Raw genomic sequence first — 20,508 nt, 5'->3', positions numbered from 1 at the left:
TGTAGCGTTTACTACCACTGATCGTAAATATTTTTTTGGAGTCTAAGGGTTTGCCTCTCATCATTTCGAATGAATAAACACCCCTTAGTTTTGATAGAGAATTTAAATGAGAAGTAATGATAAATTTAGCAACATTAGCAGCTGCAGCGTTAGTTTAACACATGCGTCTGTGAGATTTTAACCTTTACTGAATTTCCAGCCTTTCCTATTGCATAAATTATAGACAGAATGGGCTGCAGCATATTAGAAAAAGGTTATACAGCATTTTTGATTAATGATTCCCGAGGATATCGAATGCCTCTGAGAAATCTCCCCTCTCAAGTCTGAGGTTTTGCTATAATTATACTACCTTGAGCTAGCTCATTTTCAGGGCAGTTGATTATAACTTGGCATGGCTTTAGTAGTCACAGAGGCTGACGGAGCAGTGTTTTATGTATTTGATAGCCTGGCTTGTGTCTTTGGAGTCTATTTTGTTTTGAGGAGCTACGAGCTGGCAAATTTTATTGGTGCTCTGGGTGTGTGTGGATTGATTTTCGGTCCAGACGTAAACAATGCTTATTCAATGAGTGTCAAGAGCAAGAAAGTTGAGTGATAATAAACGTTTATAATGTGGTCAAAAGATTGAGCTGGATCCTGATTGGCTAACAGCATGGTAAATGACAGCAGCCAAGGGAACTGCTTATGTGAGTATTACAACCCATACCTGCATATGAAATAAAACCAAATGTTCCTTCTATGTAGGTGGTGATTATGGAAGTTCAGGGATTGAAGTCGCTGGCTCCCAATCGCATCGTGTACTGCACGATGGAGGTGGAGGGTGGAGAGAAGCTACAAACTGACCAGGCTGAAGCATCCAAACCAACGTAGGCCATTAAAGTCAAGATTCAAACAATTTTCATGATCATAATTAACATCTACACTGCTCTTTCAAAAGATTGGGGCTGGCAAGATTTTTTTATGTTTTGAAAGAAGTCTCTTATGCTCGCCAAGGCTGCATTTATTTGACCAAAAATACAGTAAAAACAGTAATATTGTGAAATATTATTACAATTAAGCATAACTGTTTTCTAATTGAATACGTTTTAAAATTTAATTTATTCCTGTGATGGCAAAGTGAAATTTTCAGTAGCCATTACTCCAGTCTGTCACATGATCCTCCAGAAATCATTCTAATATGCTGATTTACTGCTCAAGAAATATTTCTTACTATTATCAATGTTTAAAAAACTACTATTAAAAAATATTTTTGTGGAAACCATGATTATTTTTCAAGATTTTTAATGAATAGAACTTTTTTGACATTATAAATATCTTTACTGTCACTTTTGATACATTTAATGCACCCTTACTACATCTTTTTTAATCTTACTGACCCCAAACTTTTGAACAGTAGTGTGTATTGTTATAATTGCTTTTAAAATATGTGTAAATGAATGCAGATATGGGTCTTGCAGTGGCTAAGGCCGATATCTGGGGATCAAGTTCGACGGCGTTAGCTTATTAATAATTAATAAGCTACATTTTAGTCATATGCTCTACAGATTTCATGAAATCCATAATATGGGACAGTTTTCTAATGGCAGTGCAGTTTCAGGTGTTGTGTCCTCCAACTAGAAGTATCTTATTTGGCCAGAGGCAGTTACTCAAGGGATGAGCACATGATGTGGTGCTATTTTTGGGCCCTACGTTCCATCATTGGATCAGATGCCAATTTATAACGAGCGAAAGAGCAAGATGGAGCCTGGTAGAGTGAGAGAGAGAGTGAGAAAGAATCAGGAATACAAGACACAGCCTCCATGTCCCCTCAGAAAAGTAATCAGCTGTGGAGAAACTGATTAGGAGTGCGCATCCCAGCGGAGGGGGGAGAGGGAAAGAGAGAGAGAGAGAGAGAGAGAGAGAGAGCCTCCGGCACTGCCGAAGAATAATGACGTCACGTGAGAATTAGCATTTAAATTCTGTCATCACACACAACAACCTTCACTTTTGTGTGCGCAAGTGAGAACTTAACACACACCCGCACGCACCGTTTAGCACGCCTTTGACGGGAATAAAATCTGTTTCATATACAAGGTCACCTTCTTTCCCCTTATAGGGAGGAAACCCTACAACGAAGCATCGTCTTCTAGGACATTTTCTTCCCCCCGTTTTATCCCTTTCTCCGTTCCATCCTTTCCTTACAAGGCTGGGAAATAAGGCTAAAAAATATCTCAATATATTTAAAAAATATTCAGTATACATTTTTTCACTATTTGATCATAAGGAAGAATTTATTTATTCATTTATTTATTTTGCACCAATACATATTTAAACAGTATACTTACATATATTTTATAATTATATTTCACTATTTTTTTATTTTTTTAATCATATGACTAATACCATGCAGAGACTTTTTAAGTGCAAATGAATCAGTTTGCAGTTGATATACAGATTAATTTGATTTCATTTATTCACTAAATTAATCACAAATTGAACTTTTTTGCTTCTGAAGTTCAAATGAAAGATGCTATTAAAACATTCACAATGTTTCATTTTACATGAACAGCAAAATTATAAATTTATCATGAATATTCAGTATATCTCCCAGCTCTATTTTTCTTCCCATATCACAGCTCCCCTGCTCCTCTTTTAATCAGTATCCACGATTCTGTTCCATTCTTTTCCTCTTTTCGTAACTTAAATTTTGCTTCTCACTCTCTCTCTCTTCTTCTTCTTCTTTCAACTGTAAAGCACTTAGCTCTTATAAAAGCCTTATGATTATGAGTCATAGAACTCTGTCTATATTCATGTATTCATGCTGTCACTGGCGGTTGGAAACGGAGAGAATTGGCTCATTTTGGCAAAGCATAACAGCGCTAATGGACACACAAGAATGTGTCACATCAAACAGACATGTTGAAGGAGAGAGATTAAGAGGAGGAGGAGATCGAGGAGAGCGAATGAGGCAGAATCGAAGAGAAAAGGAAATTTGACATTCAGAAGTACTCGGAAAATGTTATTCAGTCAGCTGTTTAAGAATAAACCTGTCTTACGTTGTCCCAAAGGCGATCTCACACATACACACGGTTCAGTCATGCATGGCCTTGTGCAGTGTCAGCAACCTCCCTGACACGCCGTTAGCACTGTTAGAATGCTAACCCATCCGTATCCATGGAAGCCATACAAACACTTGCCCAGAAACTAAACATGTTTCGTTCATTAACATAAGACTTCACTATTATTTGTGTTTTATCTGTGCAGAAACCTGCTGCTTATTGACTAAGCATCTGCAATCTTGCATGGTCAACCAGGTGCTAAATTCAGTGATATAGAGCTCCAGTGTATTTAAATTAAGTCTTTGTAATTATTTTCAGTGCTAACAAGTCTCTTTTTTCTATGTACAATAGATTAAGTTCACCCTCTATTTATATAAATTGTAGATTGGGGCCTAATTCACAATATTTATATTTAACATTGAGCTGTTACTGTCTGCAGAAAGTAAATTTTTTGGATGTATTGCTCCATTACCTTCAGTAATTTGCATAGTTCTTTTTTGTGAATCTGGTGCTACAACAATGCAGACAGAATGTGAAAATGATCAGCGAGTAGCCTACAATCATTCTTAGTGAATTCTTCCCTTTTATTATAAAATATTGAATATCCCTTGTAGGCCCTTAGAAAAATATAGTGGCAAACATTTGGCCAACAAATTTTCCCTAAAGCTCATATTTTTACATGCAAATTATGTTTTTGCTGATTGCTGTTGGTCTCTATTCATCCTCGACCGTTCAGCCGTTACATGATTATCGCCCCCTGGTGGTCATCAATCAGATTGACGATTGTGTTTTCCCATCGTTCAGTCTGCATTTGTCACTTCTCTAAGTGATAAATCACACTTCCCACCACACACATAGCAGGTTTTTTTCCCCTCCTGCACTAGCTTTCCCTTTTTGCCCTATTTTTCATTTCTTTTTCTCTCCCCCTTTTTCTTTCTGTCTCACTTGACTGCTGCCTCTGAAACGTGCAGCCTGTTTCCACGGCAGCAGATCATGTCACGTGTTCCGGTTTTACTAGGCCAACTTTACCACTCACCGTGTGTGTGTGTGCAAGAGAGAGTGTATCCGTGTTTTCCTAGGTGAACGTTTCTATACTGTTGCGTAATATTGTTCTGAGATTGTGTCCATTTATTATTTATAATATCAATACTGATCATATAAAGCATGGTGTGAGCCCTGCCACAGTGCGATCTCTCTTACATGCATGAGTTATAATATTTCTTCCTTTATGACGGCTTTACACTACATGCATATGGATTAGTGGGGGGAGCGTCGAGAGATTATAGCGGGGCGTTTTCTTAAAGGAAGCAAAGGAGGCAGTGCTTACTTAGAAAAATTTGGATGAAAAAGAATCAATCTTAAAAATCAAATATAATGAAATATGAGATCTAAAGGCCATTGCACACTGAGTCCGAAATTCGCATCCGAAATTTTCGCACGTTAAAAAAAAAATTCGACCTCACGTTATGTCAATCATGCTTGCACACTGTCTACGAAACTTTCGTCCGTAAAAAAAAAATTCGGATTGGGTTCGATTTTCTGCGTTTTTCGCATCCACAGCCAGTGTTTTGTGAGTTTTTTTGAAAATTCAGAGCCACCGTACAAGCGAACGACAAAATCCAGAATGACGTCTGACAAGTTGATACACTTCGTCTCGCAGCACAAGTACTGTATGAAAAACAAAATGCGGATTATAAAGACACTGAATAAAATATAACCTGTATACAGCTGTTCTGTCTGCCCAGCGCTTCTGCCGGCCGCGTGTGTGTGTGTGTGTGTCCGTCCATAGACATACTGCCAGTTTCTGTTCAGGATCGACTGGTTCACGGAAATTGGTGGTCTTCTTTTTAATATGTGGCTCCAGTATCGCTAGCAAAGCATCAAACTGTTCCACTGACATTCTGAGGTAAATTTTGAATCGTTTGGGATAATTTCGCAACTCGCAAATAATGGACCCAATATTTCCTCTTTCTTTTTCTCTTTTTAAGAAGAAAGAGGGCAACAAATTCATCCTCACTGCTTGACGAATCCATTTAGTATTTTTTGCGTTTTTTTCCGCAAAGGTTTAATAAATACGCATCGGACTCAGTGTGCAAGGTTTCTGTGCGTGACGAATTTTACTGCTGACGAACACGAAAAAACGCATACGAAAATTTCGGACTCAGTGTGCAATGGCCTTAAGTCAGTGAAACTAGCAGATCAAGTTTTAAATGGATGCACCATCTCTAGATACTAATGCACAGTGTTGGGGGGTAATGCATTACAAGTAATGTGAGTTATTATGTAATCAGATTACTTTTTGTGAAATAACTAGTAAACACATTACTTTTAAATTTGCATCAAAATATCTCAATTAAGTAATGCAAGTTACTTTAATATTGACGGACACCTCTCTTGTCCCCATTTTGAGAGAAATTGGGAATTAGGTGCAGTTTGTACGCTGTAAAACAATTATGGTAATTGTTCTAGTCAAAATGTGAACATGCATTTACTCATCTCACTTGCATAAAAAAAAAAATCTGAAATCTTCAAACTGAATAAAAACAGTGAAATGCAAACACAAAATATTATGCAAACCTGCAATAATTAAATGTTAAATAACACAAATATACTGTATGTATTTATTCTTACTTTATTAACCAGTGTCTTCACAGCTGACCTTTGATGATCCAATTCAACCAAACTAAGCAAAAATGACTTTAGTTAAACATCATATTTGTGTTTTATTATTTGTATTATCCTAATGAGAAATTTGAAGTTGAGTAATCAACTAAAAAGCAAAGAAAGCCAACTCTTCCTGAGTAAATTGGTAAATTAATAAATATCAGGTTAGTTTAATATTCCATATTTGGTTAATATACTCTAGAATGTATTAATTTAATTTAACATTGTAAGAATGTGTAATGCAAACATTCTAAATACTTATTATTCTTTCTTACTTCTCAATATGGATTTAATCTTCCATTTTTAGCTATGGAGGCTTAAAGATCTGTGCAATCATTTTCCAACTTTTCTTCAAGTAAAGTGAATTTGTTTTAGTACAGAAGGCAGTTAAGACAAGTTTGAAATGCTCAACTGCAATTCACTTTTTTTGTAATAAACAGCTAGACAACTTTTTAAGAATATTAGAATAATAAAACTATGCTTCTAAAACATCTGTCCACATTCTTGTGTAAGATTTACATTTACAGACCTCTTGGCAGAACAGCATTCAGCTGCAATTACAGCTTATGACATCAATAACTGGACTTATAAGGGGAACTGTGTGTAAATCAAATCAAAATAAACTTAAAACATTAAATGATCTGTAAGTCAGCCAGAGTTAGACTTTAAAAAACAACTGGAAAGAGAACTTTGCCTCGAGGTCTGCCACACGCCATTTGACTCAGATAATGAATGGTTTGAGAAAGAGTAAATAACGGTGGACTGCGAATGTGAACTCTCGAAATCTTTAGGTTTTTCATTTATTTATTATTTTCCAAATGTCAGACTTGTCTGTTGTGTGGGAGAATCTCATACCAGTAATCACCAGAGAATATCCTCGGCTGAATGCGTTATGCAGAAAACGTCAGATGATACTCTTTACCCACTGGTCTGTCTCTCATGCACTTGACATTCAGTATTAGATTTTTACGACCTTATCAAATGATTTGTTGGCAAACTATTTCATCAGCCCTGCCGTGTAGCCGAATAGGACTGCAGAGATTGTTTTCCTCCCTGATCAAAGTAATACAATGAAAACAAGGTTTGCGAGATGTCTCTGTGCTCAGCAGTTACGCAGTGATAAAGTAATAAAGAGTGGCCGAGTGTCAAGGAGATCTAATATACCTGGAGAAAGCCATACATTCCAGAGCCCTTGGAAGTATAACACTTGGTGGCTGTGCTTTTTGTGTTTTTCTGTGTGTTTTGTGTGTGAGATGGATAAAAATTAGTGTATAAAGTACATAGAAGCCTACCATCAGAGACATTAATGGTGTTTGTGTGTATGTGTGTTCTCAGTTGGGGAACCCAAGGAGACTTCACCACCACACACCCTCTGCCAGCGGTCAAAGTGAAGCTCTTCACAGAGAGCACAGGGGTTCTGGCCCTGGAGGACAAGGAGCTGGGCCGGGTAACACTCAATCCTTCTTTTCTTTCTGGTGGCTTTGGACATCTGTCATTCTGTTGAGGTTTTTTTTGGAGTTTGTTTGAGGTTGTTATGGTTGTAGAAGTGATGTCTTACTTTGTAATCCTCCTTTTGCTTCATTGATGCCTGTGAATCTCCAGTCTTGAAAATCCCTGTAAAAGAAACGAGAGGTTTGGCTTTTAAAGTTGAACCACTGCTCTGTTTCTACAGTGAATATTAGTTTTTCTTACAGGGGTTATATTCTCAAAGAACGAAACGGGCTTCCTGAGTTAGGATTTTAATTAATCACGCCCCTCCGGATGTTGAATTGTTGTAATAAAATAAATAATTAACCAAATGACAACTGATTTTGGCTAATTATGCATGTTATGCCATAATAAGATCAAAACTGTTAACAATGGCATCAAAAAAACTCTTAAAACTAACCCTAACTCTTTATATAATATATTGAGTAAATTATAGCATTCTGGGAAATGGCATGCTTTTCTACATACAATTAATAATAAAAAGCTATGTTATTAAACATAATAGAGACATTTACTACGGTTAAAAAATTTGAGTCAGGAATATTTTTTTCTTTTTATGAAAAAATTTATGTTTATTTATTAAGGGCACATTAAATTGATCAAAAGTGACAGTAAATATATTAATAATGTTTAAAAGTATTTCTATTCAGAGTAATGGCTACTGAAATTTCAGCTTTGCGGTCACAGACATAAATTATTTATTAATTCTCACATTTTTAAATATTTAAAAAGAAAAAATGGTATTTAAAATTTTTATGATATTTTACAATATTTCAGTTTTTATGTATTTTTCATCAAATCAATGCGGCCTTGGTGAGCATTTTTTAATTCAAATTTGAATTGCAATTGGCCTTTATGTTAATATAACCTTAATAAGAAATCGTGAATTGGAATTTAAAAAGCAGTCTACATTCAAGGACTCAGAGGTCCTCTAATTATGAAATTGTTAACATGGTTTTTGATCTTGACTGATGCCGGATGTTTGGTATATGGTTGATAAATGTGTCTTCATCAAGACTGAGGTAGGCAGGCATCTCTAAGCATTCAACTCTAGCTAAGAAATAGATTGAGCCAACTTATCAGAGAGAGAGAAGAGAGCAAATAAAAAAAGCACAGGAGAGAATAGAGAGAAACTGGCTCTTCTCTGATAAGGTGCCAAGAGAAGAGCCGCACATCCCAACTCTCAGTGCACAGAGGCATGAGCCAAAATGAATTGAATGTTGAGAATTTCACTAAAAGCGCTGACTGGCAAAGTAATATGTCATTATCAGCTCACACCCAGACTCAGGGATATTTTCCCACACCCACACAACCTGTTTATCCGTTTACTGAATGCTTCATGTGTGAAAATGTCTTAGCGTTTCTAGGGCAGGCACTGGCTATAGGATTACATGTTAAAGGGATAGTTCACCCAAAAATGAAAGTTCTGTCATTCTATCCTGAAAGAAGGTCATATGGGTTCGGAAAGACATTTGGATAAGTAAATAATGACAGAATTTTCATTTTGGGTGTGCTGTTTTTAATGGTGATAGATTTGTCACTCAGTCAGTGGTTGCTCAGTCTGGTCTGAATTGTGATCATATGGACTAATAATCATGGTTCTCTAATGTTGAATGATTAGGTGGTTCTTCACCCAACTCCAAACAGCCCAAAGCAGGCAGAACTCCATAAGATGACTGTGACCAAGGCCTGCCCTGATCAAGATCTGAAGATCAAACTTGCCGTCCGCATGGACAAGCCTCAGAACATGAAGGCTTGTGGGTAAGGGCTTTTGTTGGTCCAGAAATACTTCTCTGTAAAAGTCTTTTGATCATATGGAGATTACATTCTAAAACAGTAAAATCCACACATATCATCTTTTGTTTCATGGTTAAATGAAAAAGTATGTACACTTCTGTCAAAAGTTTGGGGTCGGTAAGATTTTTTTAAATGTTTTTTTTTTAAAGGCTGCATATATTTGATCAAAAATACAGTAAACCAGGAATATTGTGACATTATTGCAATTTAAAATAACTGTTTTCTATTGTAATATATTTTATTGTTTCTGTGGAAACTAATACTTTTTTCAGGATTTCTAATGAACAGAAAGTTCAAAAGAGCAGCATTTATTTGACATAGAAATCTTTTTATTATAAATAAATTATTTTATAAATGTCTTTAATATAATTTTTGATCAATTTAATGCATCCTTGTTGAATAAAAGTTTTACTTTTTTTATTTATTATTATTATTATTATTTGACCACACACATTTGAACGGTGGTGTATGAGTTAAATTAATAAAGGAAAATACTGATGAAGCCTGTGATTATTCCATCAGGTATTTATGGGCTGTTGGCAAAAATGTGTGGAAACGCTGGAAAAAGCGCTTCTTTGTCCTGGTCCAGGTATATCTTTTATACATCATAATTTTGAGTGAAGAATACTTTGACTTTGTAATTCCATGTGACGCTATGAAGTTTATTGTTTTCAGTGTCTTGATGAACCATGTACAATTTTAGGTTGTGCATATGACATTGATTTAACCTGACAACCTAATGCCAAGTATTTTAATACTATTTGTTTCTCTTCTGCTATAGGTAAGTCAGTATACGTTTGCCATGTGCAGCTATCGAGAGAAGAAGTCAGAACCGCAGGAGCTGCTGCAGTTAGATGGCTATACTGTGGACTACACTGACCCACAGCCAGGTAAAACTCTCACATTCACAGATTACTCTTATGTACCACTCTTTTATGGAACTATTATCACTTTCTGGTTGTCAAAACGTTAGTGTCCATTGTTATTGTAATAATCTACATCTTTGTTAACTCCGCCGAGACACCTGCGTACTTAAGGGGAACTAACTTCATACATCCATCTTGGGTGCAATTGGTTAAAAGGAATCGCAAAAAAGCCTCAGAAAAGTGAAGCCAATTCTGAGAAAGAGTCTAGAATAATTTCTTTGCAGATGCTATTTGAAATGTTGTATATAGTGCAGCAAAAGTGCATTTTAAGTGTATCCTCCAATGTCTACATGAATTTGACCTCTTTTTTTTTCTGTGTGTGCAGGTCTGGATGGAGGCCGGGCTTTTTTCAATGCAGTGAAGGAGGGTGACACTGTGATCTTTGCCAGTGATGATGAGCAGGACCGCATCCTATGGGTGCAGGCCATGTATCGAGCTACTGGCCAATCACACAAACCTGTCCCGCCCACCCAGGTCCAGAAACTGAATTCTAAGAGCGGAGCTGCGGCACAGATGGATGCCCCCATCTCTCAGTTCTGTAAGTAAACATACCAGTAAAGCATTTCGTTACAATATCAATCAGGACAAAAATTTACTGAAGCTGAGATGGCGAGTAAATTAAATACATAGCAAGGCTTGCTAATCACCATCTTTTATAAACCGCTCTGTTATTAAGGTTAGAGCCCCATGCCCTCAGCCACTTATGGACAACATGTCACAAAGTGGATAATAATTAATTGATGAATTCAGGTTGTTGTCAGGTTGAGTTAGTATTAACTCATAATGTCATAGTGATGTCACCTTGCACTCTCAGCACACTGCACAAGTAGCAGGAAAAGGTAAGAGCGAGTGTGTATAGTGGAGCAATGTGTTTATTTCAATGTCCATGTCTTCGTTTCTGCCCGCACGCACTCCTGATTAGCTTTAACATCTGCGTGTTATTCAGCCAATTTACAATAGTTTAAATTATTTAAATTGGTCAGTTTAAAATAGGCCTTTATTTTTTCTATAAAAATATTATCAACCAAAAAATGAAAATGATGACACCTTTTACTCACCCTCATGTTATTAAAAAAAACCTCTTTCTTCTGCAGAACACATACATTTTGGTCAGTTTCTCACACAAAGCTATTATATGGCTTCAGAAGATTTGGAAATTAAGCTTGAACCTGTTCATTTGCATGCAAAAATGATTTTGTTTTCCACAGAAGAAAGAACGTTCTAGGGGGTTGGAATGACATGAGAATCAGTAAATAATGACAGAATTATCATTTTTGGGTGTACTGTCCCTTTAAGACGTAAATGGCACCTTTCGTTGCATTACGATTCTGCCACAAATGTTCTCACCAACAATTGAAACACCTTTGAAAGTTTTTTTAAAAAAATACTTCAAACTAATATCAAGTCCCTTTGAAGCATCTAAATAATAATAGATCCTGCTATTCAGAACCTTGTCTTTTGGTGTGCATCTACTTCAGCATCTGTCCATAGCAATGTCTTATATCACAAAATGTCTCTTAACAGAATTTATACACTGTTAAAATAAGTTCAATAAAATATAGCTCACGTTTTAACCTCATACAAAATCTAAAGGTAGAGGTTCTGTGTTTTTTTTCCATTGATTTATTTGTCTTGTTTGTGAATGTTTCTTGTGGTCAGATGATTCCCTCACAAGTTCAGATGCCATTCAATTTTCTCACTGTAAGACAGACCCTCTCCCCTCTGAAACATTATTACACTGTGTAAATGTTTCACACTCCACCTTAACACACCCCAGGTGGTCTTGAATGGCACAGAGTAGTGGAATATAACATGCTGTACACACATCCACGAGCAAACATTCCTTTGCTGCAGAAGGTTTTCACAGATTCTGGAATACTATGAAGGTTCTGGCAACAGTTTACATTTATACATAAATATATTAAATATACATTAATTACTCTGCTTGAATACAGAGTACATGTATCATAATAACATACAATGATTAAGGTAATACTAAAAGGGAAATGGATACCCGGTGGAGTTTTGGGAACACTTTACAATAAGGTTCACTTTGTTAAATACAAAATTCTGTCATGGAACTCTTGATGGCACAGGCTTATAGGTCCTTTAACGTAACCTGCTCGTAATCACATCGTTATCTATAGGGCACAGCTGATTGGTTCCTGCTGTATCAGTAGCCAATGAGCTTGCGTGCTCAACCTTCACATACTTGTGTAGCATTTGCCTTAGCAGTGCAATGCGCTTTTAGAAAGGCTAACTTTATTTGCAACAACACTATTTCCAAGGCTGATGTTTTCATTTACCCGTGGCCGTGTGTGTTTCGGGCTGGGTTCAGCTGAACGCGTGTTAGAGTCATGCTCCATTATTCATCCGTTGTCCAAATGACCTCCACATTTACAAATAGGAGTATAGAGGGTTTTGACAATGACGATTATCAAATGATGCTAAATCATCATACTATTTGCTCAGGTGGTTGTGGGGGGTTTCTGTTAGCCTGCAATGCGTATTTCATTTGTTAAAGCCACACATAATGCGCGTTCTAATTGGATATGTTTGAGCCTTTCGGCTCAGGCACACATAGTCATAGGCCACTAGAGTTAAGCCATTCGGCAAAGCAGGCTCAGGCACACATAGTCTAATAGGCCACTAGAGCCAAGCCTTACGGCCCAAACTACTTAGTTTAGTGGCACGCACACACTGGTATGTTGGCACAGATATAACTAACACCACATCGGTAAGTCACGAGGGACACTTAAAAAATCGAAGGGCTACCCAAGTACACTGCGAGACCCACGGCTAGACCCACCAAAAATATTCATCCAAAACATAGAACTATATATAAACTGAATCAATAATAAATTGTTAATAAATTGTAAATGTGTTCAGCATTCTGTAACAATATATTTTCGGATTTTCTTGACTATTTTAAGTCGTAGGATATATTAGTGTATGGCTTTGGCAGGCATGTATACTAAGCTGGGCAGCAGGTGCCTAAGCCCTCCCCAGCTCTACAGCACCCCACAGTTTTCCAATGTAAATCTGTGAGGAAAAATGGAAGTGCGCTTTAATTGAGAGCCATTGGGGCAGATTTCAGACTGCCCCGCTTATTTTCACGCTCCAGACCAAGACGATATACCGCTTTAGCTATTGTGTATATTAGTCTGCATCAGGTCAGTAATTAGTTGGCATGTCTGTTCTTAATAACAAATTAATAAAAGCTTAAACGTGCTAATAGCCTTTACATAGTTTTGTTGTGTTCGTTTTATGTTTTTTTCTGAGAATAGAAATTACTTTCTTTTCCTAACCGGAATTCCTCGACAACTAAAACAACATTCGGAGGCAATAAATACTACATTAAGGCAATACTAAGATAACATTTTATGTGTGCCTGTCAATCAACATTAGTGCGGCACCCTCAGACTGAATAACATAAAAGTCACCAGACCTCTGCCAAAAGTCTGTCTGGGTGTTCAGCGATTAGAATTCAAAGCTTACACAATGTTCATCCTAAATTTACGGTCAGGAGCCCCTACTGGTGACTGGATTTATTCTCTAAGCTGTTTATTTGCTCATTTGTTTTTACCAGATTCAGTACCTTCATAGAATCAATTTAGAAACTGATACTGGCATCAAATACACATTTGACCAACATTCAAATATACTGTATGTCTGAAGGTAAGTGTATTTGCCAGTACAGTGTTAGTATATGTTTCAGTGATAGTTGAGTCTGATCTACATTGTATCCTGTGAGAATCCTGTCAAAATCAGCTGCAGCAGAGCACAACGTAATACACCGAAATATAGTCCTTTCTTTCTTTCTTTCTTTCTTTCTTTCTTTCTTTCTTTCTTACTGTCTTTCTTTCTTTCTTTCTTACTGTCTTTCTTTTTCTTTCTTTCCTTTTTACTGTCTTTCTTACTGTCTTTCTTTCTTTCTTTCTTTCTTTCTTTCACTACTCGATCTGACCACCCACCAGTTCAAACTGCACTATCATGTCGGTACAGGTTGTTGTATTTTACGTTGTGTTTTTTCTTCGTTCATGCTTTGCTTGTACCCTTCTTTAGTCCTGCAGCTGTAGTGGAGTCAGGGTTTTCGTGTCTGCTTTTTCCTTCAGCCTTGTTGCTAGTCTTTATGTTATTCTGGTTTGTCCCTTCTTACCCTGCTGTCTTCTAGCTGGACTCAAGGGTAAGTGCTAACCTGTTAGCTAGCACCAGTCAGATAATCATAAAACCATTATCTGACCAATGCAACGTGCTCTCTTTATCCTTTTTCTCTCGTTCTTTTTCTCCTCCTTTCAAATCTCACTCCTCATGCTTTAGACCTAAGTAGATTATTTGACTTTTCAGTTGAACTTTTTTTTTGATGATGGCTAAAACTACAAACTTTCATTATTCTTGCCAGTTTAGGTTGCATGTAAATTAGTGCGTTTGTACTTATTATTTAGCTAAGTTAATATGGTTTATGATTTATTTGCATAATTGCCTTCTCTATATAAACATCACTAGCATCACAAGACCCCTCAGAGTAAAGTAAAAGATGGGGTTTGACTTGTTTTGGTGGCATTTCATTCTTATGGGACAATTCTGAGAATGTTTGGGATGACTGACTAAGTCAAATTTGGCCATTCCTAAGTTTGACCATCAATTCTGTCTACAGTAACAGCAGCAGTGAAGCACTGTGCATGTTTGACCACTTGGACTTTACTCTCGAGGGTTCAGTTGCCTTTCAACTGATTTCTTTATTTTTGAACTTGAGCTTTACAAGAGTTGGCAAATATGTAAGTGGAGTATTCTGAATGCCAATGTGAAGGAGCAGGCACTGCCGTCCCTCCTCACCAAGAAATACTCCTAATTATCTTTCGTCCGGAGGAAATGGGCCTCTTTGAAGTAGTCCCTAAACCCAATGTAGAACTTAGCAAAGATATAGTTCATTATTTGCACCTGTGTGTGTTTGCCCTTATACTGCTTGAGTAGGTGAGCATTTTGATGTCATGTTATCCATTCAGATGCTGATGGAAAGACAAGTTAATGTTCTTCCTTTTTGATTATTCTCCATTTTTTTTTCACAGAGAATGAATTAATTACTTTTTAGACTCTGTTGGCTTCCCGTTAAAGCCGTGTATCTGCACTAGAACAGTAATGCTAGCCTGTTGGCACGCCACTGAAGTGGCTTGCTTGTCAGTGTGCTCAGCAACCCTTATGAAAACACAGAAAATTTCTCCAGTATTGTCAACTTGCAAATGCTAAGAGAAAAATGCGGAATGCTAAAAGATAGGCAAGCGGAAAATGTTTTTTTTTTTTTTTTGCATGACATTGGAAAGCACAGTGGAGTGTCTCACTGTGTTCCTGCATGTAAAAGACATCCATTTTCAATGAAATATCATATATAACCATTAAAAAAGCATCAGGAGTTATTTTATAGTAGTAAAATATTATTAATGACAGGGTAGGAAATGGTTCCTAGTTTATTAGTATCCCCATAAGTCCTAGTCTTATTTGAATGCAGCACAGCGGTTTTTGCACAAGCCGATTTAAAACTGTGGAATGTGGAAGTACATTATTTTAATTAATGTATAATTATGAAATATAAAAATGCAAATGAATAAGGCACATCCTTTAATCCTGTAGGTTTACCCTGTAATTAGGACACATTTGCTTATTTCTTCCCTTTAATTCCACGGTTCATATAGCTCATATAGTCTGTTATGCATTTTTACACTTTCTTTTTCTAATTTTTTTATTATCCTGAGTTGCTCAGTTATAAGGCTTCTTTGCCATTCATTCTGATGTTGAACTTTTCTCAGTTTGTCTGTTGTCTATCCTAGCTCATTTCCTCACTGAGTTCTTCATTCCTACAATCCCGTGTCTTTTCCTGTGCCTCTATTCTTTCTTTTTTTTGTCCTATCTTTTTGTTTAGTCTACGTCTCTATAATTGTAGCAATGCTTTACTTGGCCAAAGGATAACATAACTTTATCCAAGTTCGTCTAATTAAGCAGATCTGGATAGTATTTATTTGTTTTTGCACTTTATTTTTAGCCATATGTATTCACACATTCACATGGTTATTGTTGTTATCTAGACACACGTCCTAATCATTGGTGTAACACGATGCACATTCTTTCCTCACATTTTCTCTCATTAGAGCACCTCATCACTGCACAGATTTAGATTATATTATTCTGTTGCTAATAAAGTAAGTCATCAGGGGGTCAGTTTCTTTTTTAGGAATAACTTACCTTTTCTTTTACTACTTTCTCAAGCACGTGCATAGAACTTAAAAAACTACATAGACTGTTTAGCTGATTTTGTTTACATTTAGCCTATAACAAAAAGCATATTAAAGAACCCATGAAATAAAAATAAATAAATAAATAAATAAAAAACTTTTGGGGGGGGGGGGGGGGGGGCTTTTATGCCATGTCTATTAGCATTGAGGACATCTACACTACCAAAAGTTTGTGGTCATTGAGGTTTTATTAATTTGCTTATAATGTTTTATTTAAGATATTGATACGTTTATTCAAAAATTATGCATTAAATGGATCAAAAGTGACAGTGAAGGGATTTTTAGATAAATGTTGTTCTTTTGAACTTTCTATTCATCAAATAATCCTGAAGAAAAAATCGATCATGGTTTCAACAAAAATATTAAGCAGCACAACTGTTTTCAATATTAATAATAAGAAGAAGTGTTTCTTGAGCAGCAAATCAGCATATTAGAATGATTTCTAAAGGATCATGTGACACTGAAGACTGGAGTAATGATGCTGAAAATTCACCTTTGCGTCACAGGAATAAATTAAATGTAAAAAAATATTAAATTAGAAAATAGTTATTTTATATTGTAATAATTTTTCACAGTGTTATACTGTTTGAACTGTTTTTTGATCAAATAAATGCAGCTTTGGTTAGCATAAGCACAATTATTATTATTTTTTTAACACAAACTTTTGAACAGTAGTGTATATGCTAGTAAATATTTACCAAAAAAAAAAAAAATAATCAACAGAGCAAAAATATTCATGACTCATGCTGACCCACACATATTTTTGACTAATCAGTTGAATCAGAAAACTATGCTTGTCAGGCCATTTCATGGGGCCTTTAAATATTATCTTAGAGACTTAGTTGATGCTGTTGTACTATTAAATTACATTAGAAAATTCCTGGTTAGTTCATTATAATATATCAAAAATGGCAAACAAATCTCCCCTAATTTCTTTTTTCGGCATTTGCACTTTTACGAGCACACAATCCATCTTCTCTCTTAAAATGAGTGACATTAATCAATTGCGAATGGCAGAATCTATTGTATTCATGTGAAATAAACTACATTTGGAATCACGCCTCTTCCTCAAGGCCATCGGTGGCCTTTTACTTACAAAAGCTTTTGATTGAGAGAACAGGAAGAGACCAGGCCCTGATCAGCTCATGCATGCACGTCCAGAATGAATGTGAGCTGAGAGTTATCACTCAGTTCCACATTTGCTAGGTCCGATTGAACTCTGCTTGACTTTTGCTGCAAGTTGACAATGTGAAAGCTCAATGTCCTTGATTTGCCATAGAGGGCTCATTCTAGGTGTTTAGTTTTTTTGTGGTGAGAGGAGAACAAATCATTCTCCTTGCTGTTTGCTAATTTCCTCTTCCTTGAACCCACCCCCTCTCCCTTCCTCTCCCATGATTGGCTGGAATAGATGCTGACAGAGCACAGAAGCACGGCATGGATGAGTTTATCTCAGCTAACCCATGTAGCTTTGATCATGCCTCGTTGTTCGAGATGGTGCAGAGGCTCACGTTGGACCACAGGCTAAATGACAACTTTGCATGTCTGGTAAGTGTTTGTTTTTTTAAATGCTGACCTAAATGCAAAGCAACTAAATTCAACATGGTTTCCACAGAATGTTAAGCAGCACAACTGTTTTCAGCAGTGATAATAAAAAGAAATGTTTCCTTTCAAACTTTCTACCTGTTTTTTATTGTAGGGATGGTTTAGCCCAGGTCAGGTGTTTGTTCTGGATGAGTACTGCGCTCGGAACGGGGTGAGAGGATGCCATAGACATCTGTGTTATCTTGGCGACCTACTGGAGAGGGCAGATGCCGGTCACATGATTGACCCGACGCTGTTGCACTACAGCTTCGCGTTTTGTGCCTCCCATGTTCACGGTAACAGGTACAGGCTTGCGTAAAGATACACTGCGTTATTGTGATGTTAGATGTCAGGAGAGATATGGTCATGGAAGCAGGGTGAACGAGAGGGCAGAACCAAGGGCGCTTTCAGCAAGTCATCAGCATATTTTTGTATTTTTTCTTTAGCGTTTATTATATTTTCCCCTGTGAATGTTCTTTATAATTTTGCCAAATTTTGTTTGATTTGTTGTGTCTTTTGTTCTCAATCATTTTTCATTTCTTTTCCACTTTCCAAAGCTCAGCAGTATTCTTTTATCCACTACACTTTTTCCATTCTCCTTTTCTTTTTTGTTATTTTAATTTCCAAATCTCATTGTGTTGCTCATTCATTACATGTTCCTGATAGTCAGAGGGGGTCTGAGTTACAGGGGGCTGGCTCAATGTCAGGAGGGAAAAAGGAGTCTAAAAAAAAGAGGAAATGTAAAACACAGCTGGCCCCTGAGAGCGCAAGGTAAGAGGGCTTATCAAGGATATGTTCATATCAGCATCATATTTTATATTGTGCAATAGCAGCAAATGTATCTCACACAGGGTGACATTGCTTATACAGCTTAGGATATCTTAAAAGTATACTGTAGCTCACCCCAAAATATTTTTTTTAATCTCATCATTTTTTTTCAGTTGAACACGAGGCAAAAAAAAGAAAAGAAAAAAAAGACCTATAAACCTTTAATTTCTTTTAAGTCATCATGATATTTCATAATGTGACATATTTATCTTAACAATAAGACCAAGATCCTGCATTAAGAAAATATTTAGAATTTTGACTTCATACAAGCCTGTATGCACTTGTACAGCACGTTTAGTTCAGCTTTCTCTTCCCACTGACTTGTTGAAAGTATATTTATTACTGTGCTGCAGCTATGTGTTTATTAAATATATTTTAATGAAATATGGTGCCCAATTGGAGTTTTGTGACATCAATAGCTGTAAATTTAAAAAAAATGGGTTGGAAAGAATGTTCCCCATGTGTATCACAACAGGGTCCCATCTGCTGGGTACAAATACATTTAGAGCCAGTGTATTAGATTTAAGAAAACCAGACATTGCTTCTGGTTAGATGTTCTTTCTGGGCTCAGTGTGCCAGGCTTGTATTTTATTGTTACAAGTGTGATATAGAGCATACTGAAATGTTAATGTGGTTTGATTAGCTTTCTCTGAAAATATACAGGGCTTTATAAAGCAATCATGTAGTATCATAATTAGTTGTAATAATAAATCAGTTCAAAACGTTCTTTTGATTTGTATTACTTTCGTCTTGGCTCAAAATTGATCTTTCTTCCTAATCAATTTGCAAATAATGGCATGTTTTGCTTGTAAAATAGGCCTGATGGTCTTGGAACAGTAACGGTGGAAGAAAAAGAACGCTTTGAGGAAATCAAAGAACGATTACGTGTCCTTCTGGAGAATCAGATCACAAACTTTAGGTGAGTATGTAGACTTAAGGCATTTATTGAACATTTCACAGCCTGTACTATAGCAAGAAGACTTTGTACACCAGTGGTTCTGATGGTTTTGTTTCAATATTGAACATCGAGTGCAATCCAACATCTCATTACATTTTTAGTGTACGAAAGTAGACAAAAATGTCCTTTAAAATCATACATTAAAAATTATATCACCACTGGCTGCGTAGTCCCAACAATATGCAAATTATTAGGCAGAGCAGGGAATTGGACAATTTTGTAAACACATAAACAACAGCAGAGGTGATTTATCAGCTTAATGCATGGAACAAATGCTGGGCCAAATATTGTATTAGGCTGAACATGAGCGGTGCACAGCCATAAGTGCATAAACATGTCAATGTTATTTCAACAACAGAGCTCAAATTATAGCCTGTACAAATCAAACACGACACTTGCATGTGGTTTCATTTTTCTCAGTGCGTCTTTTACCTTGTACAGTTTGGTTTGTGGTTTTCAGCATTTGACGTCAGCCACAAATGATATGGGAAGCATTTTCTTTAAAAGAGTTGCATTGTATTATTCACATTTAGCATTGTTTTTTTCCCCTTGCTGTCCGTAACCCATTTTTGGTTCTCGTCCCACCAGTCAAGGACCGCTGATGTACACCGTTCTGTTTTTTTTCTTCTCGACATTGCATCCAAAAATGTGTGTAATGTATATAGGATTTTCTACAGACACAATGCAATTTTTGTTGTTGTAGGTATTGCTTTCCGTTTGGTCGCCCCGAGGGAGCATTGAAAGCCACTCTGTCTTTGCTGGAGAGGGTAATGACAACATTGCTTATATTGATTCAGAGTAGCAGCTGTAGAAGGAAAAGAGAAGCAATTGATGGTATTTTGTTCAGTACCGCCTGCCTCTGTTTACTTGTTCTGCCATGCATCATTATTTAAAAAAAAAAAAAAAAGTTTTAAAAAGTATGACTCATTCATACCAGGACAACA

The 20,508-nt window shown here is 36.5% G+C and overlaps 1 protein-coding gene across 9 annotated transcripts in view; it reads left to right on the top strand.

The window, feature by feature from the left end:
- The window catches only part of cadpsb (Ca2+-dependent activator protein for secretion b), an 82,331-nt gene that overhangs the window by 41,398 nt on the left and 20,425 nt on the right, over nucleotides 1-20,508 (top strand). For 5 of the 9 annotated variants that reach the window (XM_082189667.1, XM_082189666.1, XM_082189670.1 and 2 more), the window contains exons 6-16: nucleotides 742-863; nucleotides 7,035-7,146; nucleotides 8,809-8,948; nucleotides 9,507-9,573; nucleotides 9,766-9,874; nucleotides 10,236-10,448; nucleotides 17,606-17,742; nucleotides 17,894-18,081; nucleotides 18,445-18,549; nucleotides 19,424-19,525; nucleotides 20,268-20,331. In XM_082189667.1, coding sequence (XP_082045793.1) covers nucleotides 742-863; nucleotides 7,035-7,146; nucleotides 8,809-8,948; nucleotides 9,507-9,573; nucleotides 9,766-9,874; nucleotides 10,236-10,448; nucleotides 17,606-17,742; nucleotides 17,894-18,081; nucleotides 18,445-18,549; nucleotides 19,424-19,525; nucleotides 20,268-20,331 — 1,359 coding nt within the window. The remainder of the gene's footprint in view (nucleotides 1-741; nucleotides 864-7,034; nucleotides 7,147-8,808; nucleotides 8,949-9,506; nucleotides 9,574-9,765; nucleotides 9,875-10,235; nucleotides 10,449-17,605; nucleotides 17,743-17,893; nucleotides 18,082-18,444; nucleotides 18,550-19,423; nucleotides 19,526-20,267; nucleotides 20,332-20,508) is intronic. The other 4 variants (XM_082189672.1, XM_082189671.1, XM_082189674.1 and 1 more) reach the window with 1 other exon arrangement.

The sequence above is a fragment of the Leuciscus leuciscus genome (genome assembly GCF_965113295.1).
Source record: "Leuciscus leuciscus genome assembly, chromosome: 14".
Classification (NCBI taxonomy): Eukaryota; Metazoa; Chordata; class Actinopteri; order Cypriniformes; family Leuciscidae; genus Leuciscus; species Leuciscus leuciscus.
This window is presented reverse-complemented; position numbering and strand designations above follow the sequence as displayed.